This window comes from Martes martes, assembly GCF_963455335.1.
Source record: "Martes martes genome assembly, chromosome: 8".
Taxonomy (NCBI): domain Eukaryota; kingdom Metazoa; phylum Chordata; class Mammalia; order Carnivora; family Mustelidae; genus Martes; species Martes martes.
In genome coordinates this window covers 12,416,985-12,430,654 of record NC_137895.1, presented here as the reverse complement: position 1 = coordinate 12,430,654, position 13,670 = coordinate 12,416,985, and the positions used below count along the sequence as shown (strand labels likewise).

General features: G+C 53.5%; 1 protein-coding gene across 2 annotated transcripts in view; it reads left to right on the top strand.

Moving 5' to 3' along the window:
• The first annotated feature begins 272 nt into the window (after positions 1 to 272).
• TOM1 (target of myb1 membrane trafficking protein) overlaps positions 273 to 13,670 on the top strand; it is a 43,275-nt gene continuing 29,877 nt past the window's right edge. For both annotated transcript variants that reach the window (XM_080810188.1, XM_080810187.1), the window contains exon 1: positions 273 to 541. In XM_080810188.1, coding sequence (XP_080666314.1) covers positions 490 to 541 — 52 coding nt within the window. In that variant the 5' untranslated portion in view covers positions 273 to 489. The remainder of the gene's footprint in view (positions 542 to 13,670) is intronic.

Sequence of the window (13,670 nt, the reverse complement as noted above, 5' to 3'; positions counted from 1 at the left end):
CCTGGACATCAGATGGGAAGAGCTCTATCAGGGCAGGGAGACAACAAGCCAGACGATGCTGTCAGCCCCATTGTAGTCTGGTGAGGTCACTAGAGTGAGAACTGGTCTGAGCTTGCTACGTAACCTTATCCGAGTCATTTCCCTGCTCTGACACCCTGCTTGACACAAGCGCTCGAGTGGTAGGTCACGCCCTTAAAAAAACACCGGGGCGTGGCATCTACAAGCCACGCCCCCCCGATCCGCCCCAAGCCTACGCAGTGCGTAGAGTCCGCAGACGCCGAATGAGTGGCAGTGAGGTCATCGCCCTCCGCCTCCCGGCGCCCTACCCTCCACGTTAGGGGCGGGGCCTGTGGCCAGGCTCGACTCCCTTACGCCCCGCCTCCACGGACGCCTCCTCGCGGACCGTCCGGCACGTCACGTGACAGATCGGCGGCGCTGGCGGTTGCTGTCAGCTGATTCCCCCGGTTGGTGGCTGTGGCAGCCGCGGCGATGGACTTTCTCCTGGGGAACCCGTTCAGCTCTCCGGTGGGACAGCGCATCGGTGAGTCCCCGGAGGCCCGTCTAGCCCCGCCGCAGGGCCCCGCACCCGGCCTCGGTCCCCCGGGGCGCCTCCAGGTCCCAAGCCACCCTCCCGAGGGAGGTTGGAGGGGAACGAGGCTAGCGCGTCTCTCCCCGACTTGGCCCCGCCCAGCCTCCCGCCTACCTTGATTGACAAAAGCCGTGGTCCATTAAGAAGCCTCGACTTGTGATGGATGCCCACTCCAGCCAATAGCTAAAGAGGGAGGGCGGGTCCGGGCGGCCGCGGCTCAGCCAATGAGTGGCTGCTGGGGTTGTGAATCCAGGGAGAAAGTTTTGGGGGTGGAAGGGGCTGCTTGGTTTTACCGTTTGGGGGCCCCTGGCCTGTGTCCCTCGTCGCCTTCCCAGCCCGGGTCGTGGCGCCTGGGCTCTTGCCCACTCCCTCCTGGCTCGCCGGGCTCTCGGGACACGGATACCGGAGAAGGGCTCTAAGTCCGTTCTCTCGGGACCAGGAGACCAGGGCTTGGCGTCTGGGCCGGCGACTTGCGGGGACCCGGCTAGGCCACCCTGCTGCGCCCGGGGCCCGGCCAGACGCTGGCGAACCTGCCAGACCAGCAGCAGGTCGGCCGCACGGTCGCAGACTCCCCGAGCTGGAAGCGACCTCAAGAACCACCTGATTCCGCCTCCCTCGTTTCTCGGTGGCCGGGTGGGCCAAGCACCCTGGCCCGAGGCACAGGCTCACTTAGAGCCCAGATCCTGACTCTCCTGCCCCCTGCGGACGGGAGACTTACTAGCTCTGTGACGTTGCTTCTTCTCTGCTTCCTCACCTGTAATTAGGGGTATACTAATGGTCCCTGCTTTTGTGGGGTTGTTGTGAAGGTTCAACTCGTTAATAATTGTGAGGTACTTAGAACCGTGCCTGGCACAAGGCCTTGCTCTATAAAATAAAGTGGTAATACTCATCCTCTGTTACTGAGGTACCAAGTGAGGGTCGGGAATCTCTGGAAATAGCTGAGCGGTGGATGTCACAGGTTCTCCTTGCTGTGCACCAACAGAGGGAAGAACCACAGGCCCTGGCCCTAACTGCTCACACTTCCCCAAGGGCAGTCTGGACCGGCCGCTCGAATTAGGAAACTGTGGCCAGTACTGTGAAATTCTTCCTTCATCCTCTTGATGGCCGTTAGTGTTCAGTCCAGACTAGGAAAATTGGGACTTTTAGACATTCTTTCCATTCTTACTGTCTTGGAAGCCAAACCCACTTCACTGTCAACCCAGCTCTGCCATGTAATTGGCACCACAGCTATCTGTGGCTCTTCTGAGGTTTTATAATCAAATTTATCCAAGAGAGGGGTGGAAGTCCAGGATTTCTTTCCAGGCCAGAAAGCTCCTGGCCCAGAGAGGGGAAGCTGCCCTCTGAGGAACACCCTGCCGCTCCCGGCCACACACACCCGGCAATGAGTCATTGTTTTGGAGCTGAAAAGAGAAAAGGGCTCTCCCCTCATCTTTATTTCTCCAAAAACAGATACCACTGCTTTCATCACATGCCAACTTTGAGACTTCTTACTTAAAAAAAAAAAAAAAAGAAAGAAAGAAATCTGATCTTCAAAGTCAGCCACATTGTCTGAACCTTTCTAGAAAAGCTCACCTGGACTCTGGGCCTTAGCTTGTCAAAGAAAAGAGTTTCTCTTCTTATCCTGAGGGTTGCCTGCCTGTCACAAGAAATAGTCTGCCCAGAGAAAATACTACTGTTATGATAGCTTAGAGCCCAAACCAAATTTTACTACTGGAAGGGTCCTTACCCTGGGGGTCTTCTAACTCAGGGTTCTCCTCAGAATACTCTGGAAGACTTGTTAAAGGCAGAGTTTCTGATTCTGTAGGTCTGGAGGGAGCCCTACAATATGCATCACTAACAAATTGCCAGGCGATGCTAATGCCTCTGGATTGGAAACCCCGTGTTGAAAAGCTCCATTTTACCCCATCCCCTTCATTTTCCACAGGAGGAGACTCTGACTCCCTGGGCCCCCAGTGAATTGGTAGTGAAGCTGTGATGAACCCCCCAGAACCCATGATATTTGAACCAAAGCTGAAGAAGCTCTAAAAGTAGAACTAAATGAAGAATAGCTGCCATTTGAGTAAATGCCTTCGGTATTCCATATGTTTCTTTGAGAGAAAGAGAGGGAAGGACTGCAGATTGCCGGTGATGATTGGTGACCTGGTAGTTCTGTAAACCGGAGGAGGAAAAGAACCTCCAGGCTGCCACCTCCATCCCCTTGTTGCGAGTAGGGCCGTGTAGAGTTGACATCCCCGAGCACAGCGAGTCCCGGTGGTGCTTATCAGGGCTGAGTGTCACTCAACTCACAAAGGCCTCATCCTCCCACGCACCCAAGCACCGTGTTTGGTGCTCCCTCTGCCCCGGGGGGCCTGCTCCAGTGTGCCGCCTCCAGCGCTCAGCCATGGTCACCTCCTCCCTTAGGTCTCCCTGACCCCTTTCCTGACCGCTTCAGATCCAGCCATTGCTTTCGTGCCCTTGCATTTCCCCCGCTCCTTGGGCTTCCTCACTCTCTGCCTTTGGGCTCTGAGGCTCCACAGCCGCCTCTCCGGGTGGTGCTGAGAATGAAGCAGGCCACTCTCCCTTCCCCCAAGAGCGCCTGGCACATTGTGAGTGCGCGGGAAACATTAGCTCCTGCTGTCCTCATCCTTGTGTTTATCATTTCCACCATCGCACGCTAACAGAGCAGTGGCCCATGGTGTAGTATTTGTGTGTCTGTGTCTCCCCAGCTAGACTAGATTTCCTGAGAGCAGGGACTGGACCTCCACTGGTCAGGACCTATGGCACCTGGCATGGCCCCTGGCCCCATAGTAGGAGGGAAGAAAGGAGAAAAAGAATAAGATCTTGGGAGCAAATACCATGTGCCAGGGACCATGTCTGGTTATTAACATTCACGGTGAGGAGCGCCTGGGTGGCTCAGTTGGTTAAGCAGCTGTCTTCGGCTCAGGTCATGATCCTGGGGTCCTCGGTTCAAGTCCCACATCTGGCTCCCCCTGCTCTGTGGGGAGCCTGCTTCTCCTTCTCCCTTTGCCGGCCACTCCCCCTGCTTGGGGTCGCTCGCTCTCTCTGTGTCAAATAAACAAAATCTTTAAAAAAAAACAAAACATTCACGGTGATGCTGTAAGGTTTTGCTATTTTTTGCATTTCACAAAAGTAAGTGTGAGGGAACATAGCATTTCGCAGTTGCTTGGGGTCGGGATCCAGAGCCCCCATCCTCTCCTACCCCTCACCAGGCTGTATCTGGCCGATCAGTGCATATTCGGAATTCATATTAGTCCAGCCCTCCAAGTGCCACAGTTACTGCTCTACCCACAGATTAGCTTTGCTGATTAGGACATACGTGAGTCCGTGCGCATTGCCGGGTCACTCAACCTTATCATTCGGTAGGAGACCTTCCGGAGCAGAAGCCTGTGGCTGAAAGGATTCCAGATCATTAGTATGAGGTGGTGTTGACACAACTCTCTCCTTGCAAGGATTTCAAAACCCTTTCCGGTATCCCCAAAGGACAGATCCTAGGGGTTGTTTTATAGACAGAAGTCAGAAGGCAACCCAAGAAGCCCATTGCCCGTTTCTGACCGTCAGCTCTTCCCTGGCACTTTGAGTCAGAGACCCAGCTGACCCAGAAAGCACGCCGCATGCAGCAGACGCTGTCAGCGCTGGTAGTCCCCGAGGACCAGCCCCCAGTGCTTGGGCTGGAGGTGGTGGTTGCTGGACATGCCAGGGAGCTCCGAGCCTAAGCCGAGCCCCGGGACGGACAGGAGAGGGGAAGAAGGCAGGCAGTGCTGCCCTTGGATCCACAAAGGCCAAGCCAGGGGAGCTACAGGAAGGAGTCGTAGAGGGGAGACCGCAGGTGTTAGTAGAGAGAACACCTCGGGCCTTCTGGAGGGCCATTTTGGGAGAGAGGACCTGGAAGCCAGACTCGCTGCTCAAGCGATGTCGAGGGAACAGCAAGCTGGGAGGCAGGAGACCTGGGCCCCGCTCCAGTTCCGCTCCTGACTGTGGCACGTCCCGTCACCATTGCCCACAGCCTGTCTGCAACATGCTACCGTTCTCCCTCTGCGTCAGAGCACCGAGGAGGAACAGCCCAGGGGACGGATGAGGACAGGGAAGGGCAGGCCTTGGAGGGAAGAAAGGAACTAATGGCCTGGAGAGGAGTGGCAGGACCTGGAGAGGAGTGGCAGGACGGCTCTGTAGACTGGAGGGCAGAGAACGATGTCAGCGGAGTGGAACTCGGGGTCTGCACCTGCAGCCCTCGCCCCCTGCATTGCTGCTGCTCGCTCCCCGCTGCCGGAGGGCGAAGGTAGAGGCCGGAGGGAGGGAGGCTGTCAGGAGGATTCCCGCAGTGGCTTCCAGGAACAACTAGCCCAGGATTCACAAACTTCCTGGAAGGGGCTGGAAGGTAAATGTCTACAGTTCTGTGGGCCTGTGGACTCTGTTGTGACCACTGAGCTTTGCCATTGTAACAGAAAAGCAGCATAGACCGTGTGCAGGCGAATAGGCATGGCTGTGTTCCAGTCAGATCGTGGGCATTAAAATGTGAATTTCATATCATTTTCACATGTCATGAAGTAATACTCTTTGGATTTGTTTTCAGCCATTTAAAAATGTGAAAACCGTTCTTAGCTTGTGGGCCATACAAAAGCAGACTTAACTGGCCCACGCGTTCCTGGTTCGCTGACCTGGATCAGACCAGCTGGCCAGATGTAGGATGATGGAAGGCACCGTTCCCCAGAGTGGGGTCCCAGAGAACCCCACGTCATGGATGCCTAAGGATGTTCCTGTCCTCGGCCTCCCGAGTCTGAATCCCTCCTACTTCCCACAGTGTGCCCAGCGTTGGTGGGGGCGGGGGGGGTGCGGAGTGGGCCTCAGGTCTTAAAGCTCTGAGTCCCTGATCTCTAAGTGCTGGAGCCAACTTAGTCCACGTCTCTGTCTAGACGACAACAGGGAACAATGCCTGGAAAGGGCTTTGGGTCAACCAGCTGTGTGGTGCACGTGGTAAGGCATCCAGGATGAGCCCTTGAATCCCACCGGATGGTCTGAGTCCTGGCTCAGCCTCCACCAGCTTTGTTACCTGGGGTGAGTTACAGAACCTCCATGTGCTTCAGTTTCACAACTGTAAAATAAGAATGTTTTACACAATATCCCTCGGGATTGCCGTTTGGCCGTGTTGGGCGGCACGCAGCTCCATGCCTGCCAGACAGTAAGGGTCCATAGCTGTTAGCTGCTGCTATTTCTTTACTGGCGTTACCATCGTTGCTGGGGCATAGTGTAAATTCGTGGCAGAGTCAAGGTATCAACCCAGGGCTGTGGCTCTAGTGCAGCTCCTTTGTTGGCCGTGTTGTCCCTGGGCAATGAGCAGTCACTGGCTGATGGCAGCCACCTTCCTAGGTCGGGTTTCAGGCTGTGAGGTGGATCCCATTCTTCCTTGGGAATTAAGGCCTCTGCCTGACCCCGGGGATAGAACTGGTGAATAGGTTTTATTCCCTCACTGAGCTCAAAGAAATAAGAGTAAAGTGCCGGATTTCCGCTCTTCTGGTTTTAGAAAAAAACCCAAACAAACAAAACCTTCAGTGTCTTCTAATTAGCATGGGGCCACCCCCCCTCCCCTCCCATGAGAAACGGGGATGCAGGACAAGTTAACTCTTTACCACCTTACCAAGGAGGTCTATGTCTAGGCCAGCACTCTGCAGGCTTCTGTCCCTCATACAACACCTTTAGTGATTTATGTCTGCCCTGTGCCACCTTTCATTTTATTTTCATAGCGTTTTCCTTTTATTGTCTCGCCACTTTTAAGATTTTTTTTTTTATTTGACAGAGAGAGGGAGAGATCACAAGTAGGCAGAGCAGCAGACAGAGGGGAGGGGGGAAGCAGGCTCCCCGCTGAGCAGAGAGAGCCCGATGTGGGGCTCAATCCCAGGACCCCAAGACCACGACCCAAACTGAAGGCAGAGGCTTCAACGCACTGAGCCACCCAGGCACCCCAGGCTCACCGCTTTTAATATGACCTCATCCTGTGTAATTCTATCCATGAAATCATGAAGGAATTCGTATTTATTTTTCTCTTCCACATTAAAGTAACTGTGCACCTCTAAAAATGTCCACGTTTGCCCCTGAGCCCACCTAATAATGTATGCTGTGTAGCACTATTGGTCACTCTGATGACAGCAGTCTGGACAAGGTCAGAACTGGGATCCTGCCTTAGAAGATCTGGTGTCAGCACCAGCTCTGCCCTTTTCTGGCCCTTTCTGTGTGTCCCCCAGGCAAATGACAAAAGCTTTGAGAGACTCCTGCCTCCGCAAACATGGGGAAGCTCACTGAAAAGCACTATGGAGAGCCAAACTGTCTTGTAAGATCCATGGAGAGGATCTGGGCTTTGCTCCTGATGAAGGAGGTGGAGGAGGTGGAGGAGGGAAGGGAAGAGCCAGGGATGAGGGTGAGAGGAGGAGAGAACAGAATCCTCCAGACTGCATGAGGCTCAGACCCACAGAATCTAAGAAGTGACAGAGGAGTCCCCTGTTCAATGGCAACTTGTTTGCATTGATGTGGTATAAACTCTGGGGTGGTTAACTTTATATGTCAACTTGGCTGGGCCATGGTAGCCACAGATATTTGGTCAAATATTATTCTAGATGTTTCCGTGAAGGTATTTTTCAAATGAGATCAGTAGACTTTGAGTAAAGCAGATTATTCTCCATAGTGTGGGTGGGCCTCGTCTAACAAAGTGACGGTTGTAATAGAAGAAAGGCTGGCCTCCCCAGATGAGAGAATTCCCCCAGCAGACAGCCTTTGGACTCGAGCTGCCTTTGTTCCCTGGGTGTCCAGCCTGCTGGCCTGCCCTGCAGACTTTGAACTTGCCAAGCCTCCACACTCACAGGAGCCAATCCAGTAAAATAAATTTCTCTCAGTAGGTAAAGAGAGATGATGAGAGAAGGGACTGAGGGAGGGGAGAGGGTGTCGTCAGTAATGTCTCTTACACTCACAGAAGAAGGGAAAAGAATGTCACAGGCCCCTTGGCCAGCCATGTCAAACTTCTGCTTTCACGGCCTTGCTCCCTCTTACCCGGACAGTTTTACCGAACCGTCTTCCTCATAACCGAAGCTGTTCTTCAGTTAGCTGCTATAGTTAGCTACGTGAACTTCAAAATTGTGGGTTGCAGAAGTAATGCCCTCGGTAAGGTATTTTAGAGTTCCTCTTGTGGCCTGTGGTTACAGAATGGCAGGAGAGAGGGAGCCAGCGTTTTGAGGAAGGATGGCTCAGCAGCTTAGGAAACCGGTAGAACTTTCCATGCTGGGTCTGGAGAGACTTGTTCATTTGGGGCGTAGGCCTCGAGACAGTTTGCTGGCCGAGAAGAAATGGCTTCTCTATGTATGTGATTTAAAAATCTAATTTGTTTGGGGCGCCTGGGTGGCTCAGTCGGTTAAGCATCTGTCTCTTGATCTCAGCACCGGTCTTGCTCTCAGGGTCATGAGTTCAAGCCCCATGTTGGGCTCCATGCTGGATGTGGACCCTACTTTAAAAAAAAAAAAAAAAAAACTATTTTGTGGAGTGCTTGAAATGTTCAAACTTTTTTTATTGGTATTTTGGTAGTCGATAACATTTGTTTTCATGATCAATGTGCGTGAGGCAGGATACTCAGCACTTGAAATGCATTCTCTTATTTCCTCCTCTCATGGCCCCTGGAAGGTGAATGTTTACTTTATCCCCATTCTGCAGGGGACAAACTGAGGTACAGAGAGTTTAAGGAATTCAGTCAGGATGGGGGCGCCTGTCTGGCTCAGTCGGTAGTGCAGGCAACACTTGATCTTGGCATCATGAGTTCGAGCCCGCGTCAGGGGTAGAGTTTACTCATAAGTAAATAAATGAATAAATACTCTTTTAAAGAAAGGGGAATTCATTCAGGGTCCCACAGCCAGTGAGTCACAACTTAAAGTGGGATTTGTCTTTGTCCAGATCCCACTCTTCTAACTTTTTCACCTCATTGCTTCCCCTTAGAATTGAAAGGAGGGTGCTGGGTTTCCTTTTGAGTGACAATGTCTGGATCCATCTAGAATGATTTTGTTTGTAATGGCTCTTTCTGTAGTTCTCCCCCACCCACCCCCATTAGCATATTGGTTTATCCTCATGCTTGTCACTTGTCCCTGTGTGGCAGGAGACTGAGGTGAACGGGCCAGCCGCCCTGCCCCTCTTACCAGGGGAGCAGAACCTTGCCCAGGAGCTGGCTAGACCTGCGTCACCTGGCCATTTCTAGCTGCAGGGGAGACTAGAAAAGCTGAGTGCTGTGGCCGGTGGAGAGTGAGTGCCTTTCACAAGGACAAATTCTGTAGGAGTCAGCTCCACAGGGTGGAATTAATAAATATCTAACAAAGTCATAGAACGTTAATACAAATACAGTATCCAGTGTGGGCAGCTGAGTGAGTTCGCTTGCTGCATTTCCAGAAGGATTGCTGAGCTGGCCTGCACCCCAGCGGGATCGGTCAGAATGGCAGGGCTCTAGAGATCACGTCTAGGATGGCACGGACACAGGAACTGAGGACGTTAGAGTAGAGGACAGATTAAGGGGGGACATGGTACTTTTTAAAAATATTCAAAGGAGGGGCGCCTGGGTGGCTCAGTCGGTTAAGCCTCTGGCTGTTGATTTTGGCTCAGGTCATGATCTCAGGGTTGTGAGATCGAGCCCCATGTTGGGCTTCTCAGAGTTTGCTGGAGAGTCTCCCTCTTCTTCCCTCTGCCCCTCCCCCTGCTCAGGCACTGAGCTCACGCTCTAAAACAAATAAATCTTTTATTTTTTTTTTTAAATTTTATTTATTTATTTGACAGAGAGAGAGCACAAGCAGGCAGAGAAGCGTGCAGAGGGAGAGGGAGAAGCAGGCAGCCTGACACGGAACCTGATCCCAGGATCCTGGGATCATGACTTGAGCCGAAGGCAGTCACCTAACCAACTGAGCCACCTAGGCCCCCACAAATAAATCTTTTCAAAAAGTAGTCAAAAGGGCGCCTGGGTGGCTCAGTGGGTTAAAGCTCTACCTTCGGCTGAGGTCATGATCTCAGGATCCTGGGATCAAGCCCCGCATCATCGGGCTCTCTGCTCAGCAGGGAGCCTGCTTCCTCCTCTCTCTCTGCGTGCCTCTCTGCCTACTTGTGAATAAATAAATAAAATCTTAAAAAAAAAAAAAGTAGTCAAAGGACTGCCAATTGGGAGAAAGATTAGATTCTACACAATAGCTTCTAAGGGATCAATGGAGGCGGAAGGGTGGGAGTATTACATTTAAATTAAAGTGTGACAAAGGCTTATTATCCCGGTGTGTGTGACCTCATCCTTCATTCAGTTAGTTATTCAGAAACATGAACCACAGGTTTATCAGGGGCCGGGTCTCGTCTGATGTACCGAATTCCTGAGCGGTGATAATCTCCACCCTTGAGCTCACAAGCCTAATGGGAGAGACAGAAACAAAAGAAATCAATTCTGCAGTTCTTTCAACAGCCCCACCAAGCAGAATTTAACAGTTGGGGCCTGTGAAAATGCTGTTGGCCCCAGGAGGGAAGGAGCAGGCCCTCTAGGGGGTCCAGGCAGGCTCCACGTGGTGAGCTGACCTTGAGCTGGGCTCAGGAGCACGATTTAAGGTGGGGAGGCAGGCAGGAAACATTCCTGGGAGGTGGGCCCGCTCACAGCACAGAGCCCCAAAGGAGCAGGACCTCCGGGCGTGGACGGAAGGTCTGGGTTGGGTCTCCACCCTGAGTCCTGCCCGCCAAGCCCTGGGGCGGCCCAGCTTAGCTCAGGTCCCACAGCCGAGTTTGGTTTGAAGTTGCAGGGTTGGGGTGTTCAACAGTGTCTTTAAACATCCAAGGTGTTTGTCCTGAGCTTGTCACTACCTGGGCTCAAGCTGCAGGCACCACGTTTCCTTGCTATCCTCCCAGAAGAGAGGAAAGAAGGAGAAGGGGAGAAAAGGCTTTCTCCTCCCTGAGTTGTGCCTCTGTGTTCCAGAAGGGATGTGTCTCCCCACCACAGCCTAGAAGACAGCCCTCTTCCCCCCAGGGACCAGAACAGGGTTGCTCGCCCGCTTCTAGAGCAGGTGCTGCAAAGGGGAACAGTACTGACATCCTGAGTGGGGAAGGGAGGACGGCCGCTGGGTCGACTGCACAGTGTCTGCCACTGTGGGTCTTGGCACCGGTCCGTGCCTGCTTTGGGGATGGGCCATCCTGGGCCGCTGGCTTACTTCCCTCTATCTCAGCAGCCTCGCCTTTCTCCTCCGACTGCCTCCCTCTCCCTGGGATTTTCTCCGTCCCTCGGGTCACTTGTCCCCAGGTGCCTGAGACTGGCCTGCAAGCCCCTCTTCTCCTCTTCTTCCCAACCTCCTCCATGACCCGTCATCAATTCATTCATTCAGCAAGTGCCTTTGCTCTCCTGAGAACCTCCTTTCCCCCCTGCCCAGCCCGGCACCTTGTGCTCTGTGCTCAGCTCAGACCTTCCCTATTCCCTCTGCGGGCGTTCAGCCCCATCTCCTGGCTCTCCAGCACCCATGGCCTTAGTCATGTCACTTAGCTCTGAAAATGTTCGTCCGGCTGTCATCCGTGACCGCTTTAGGACCAGGGTTCTGTTCATCTTTGCCTCTCTAGCACCTGCCACAGAGGGACAAATAATACGGCTCCAAGAATGTCGTGGGAGGGCAAAGAGGTGGATGTGAGGGAGATGGGCAGGAAGAAGGTGAAGAGAGAGAGGGCAAGTAGAAGGGTGGGGGAGTGGGCTAAGGGGCACCAGGCAGGGGATGGAGGCAGATGCGGATGGGTAGGGAGTAGGGAAGTGAACAGAGGGCGGGTATTACTGACGGCAAATTCCAAACGTCCTATCATTTCACTCATAAATATTTCAGTGTATCTCTAAAAGCTAAGGAATAGGATTCTTATTTAAAAACAAACAGGGGCACCTGGGTGGCTCAGTGGGTTAAGCCTCTGCCTTTGATGTCAGGGTCCTGGGATCGAGCCCCGCATCGGGCTCTGTACTCCGCGGGGAGCCTGCTTCCCCCCACCTCTGCCTGCTGTTCTGCCTGCTTGTGATCTCTCTCTGTCAAATAAATAAGCAAAATCTTAAAAAAAAACAAAAATAAAAAATAGAAACAAACAAACAAGCCATAGTCACAGTACCAGTATATAAAAGTATATAAATGTGTTTTTTAAAACCCTGAAACAGTAAAGCCTGGAAGGAAGTCTGCAGAGGGATCACTGGTTCCTTCGAGTGGCATGAGCGGGTGGTGTTTCCAATGGAAAGATGGTTAGCCACTGGAGCCGACCCGCCACGTCATTGTTTTTTCACAGGCAGCTGACTCCGACTGCGTCTCTCCCCACCAGGTCTGGAGCCTGCCCCAGGCTGGGTCGTAGCCTAGGGTGAGGACAGGTCTGTGGTTGTCGTTGGCCTTTAAGGCCATCCCCCACTGCTTACAAACCACATTTCATTGAACCTAAGACACCACGGAGAATGAAAAGAAAAAAACCGCCCCAACTGAGCTGTCAGGCCATCGTTTGTCAGAGCCACCCCAATATGAGAGGGGTTCAAAGTGGAAAGGGGGAAGGGGGCTTACAGTCGCAGAAAGACAGTGTGCAATATCCGGGCAGGTGGGGCAGGGAGGGAGGGGGCCGGTACTCAGAGCTGAACCAAGCAACAAGGCAGTCTGAGGGCCATTGGCCTTCCACAGACGCCAAAGGAGCCTCTAGTCTCTGGCCCAGCAGAGGTAAGGCCTTGAAGGGCCCGAGCAGAGTGAGAGGCACAGGGGATCAGAGCCGCACGCTCCTCCCCTTCTGGGCAGGGGACCTCAGCTGCCCCCTCCGTGGTAGGGACTGTGGGGAGGTGACCCGAGAGGACGCCTACAGAGCAGCTTGCACAAGCTGACGTTCAGTGAATGCCAGTCATTTTGTCACTATTACTCCTGCTGTTACTGTCACCCTATGGGATGACGGTCCAGGTCACAGCGACACAGTCCACCCCGTTGGCAGATACACTGAGGAGCTGGCACTGGGGTTTGGGCCTTAAAAGATGAACCGGCTCATTTCCTTCTTTCTGTCGCATGTGAGATCTCACACCCTGTCTTAGCTCAGCGCCCTGTCTTTTCTGTCACATCCCTTGCACCTTTGCGATGGCGATTGTGACCTCCCACTAGACCGTGAATGTGCTGAGGGCAGGAGCTGCTTGGTTTTGCTCACCAGAATCTCCTGGGTGCCTGGATGACAGCAAACACTGAGTATGTTCTAGAGGCACAGAAGATAGTGGTTAAGAGTATGGATTTGGTAACCAGACCTCGCTGAGTCTGAATCTCTGCTCTGCAGTGTATAAGCTGTGTGACCATGGGCAAGTCAGTGACCTCTCTGTGCTCCTTAGTTTACTCATCCTCTTAAGGGCATGGTGAGGGGTTTGTGCCAAGTGCTGAGTCCCATACATGGTGCTTACGGAGTGTCCAGTCACTGGTGGTGATGGTTGTCATCGTCACCCGTGACACAGGTGCCTGACCAAATGGAAGAAAGGCATGCCGGGCACAAGCCCAGAGGCACACAGGAACAAGGCCCCAAAGGGAGGAGAAGACAGCCAGCTGTGGCTGAGGGCAGTCCCACACGTCCCTCTCTGCCCTGAAGAGTTCAGGTTTTTGACGCCCAGGCAGTTGAGGGCGTGAGGGGCTCCTGGACAGTTTTTAGATGGAAGAAAGTACTAGCTGGGTTTATATTTGAAGAAACGAGTGTGGCGGTGACATCCCGGCCTGGGGGAGGTGACGGGGCCTGACTGAGAGCTGCCACAGTGATGACAGAACTGGGGACGACTCAGAGATGCCTTGAGCAGCTGGAATTCCCAGACTTGGTGACAGTGACTGTTGGAACATGCAGGGTGGTGGGAGAAGGCTCTCGGCCGCTCCCCTCAAGGCTGACGCGGGAGCAAACGATCAGTGGGCTTTGAGTGCATGGCACGGAGCCCCCCCAGACGCGGACTTCTCTGAAACAGCGGAAGAAGCCGCGGAGGCCACAGTCTTCAGCTGCTCGGAACCCTCCCGGGAGTGAGCAGGCTGGGACCAGGGACCCGGAGCTGGCATGTCTCTGGGGCCACACTTGCCTGCTCTCGGCCCAGGTC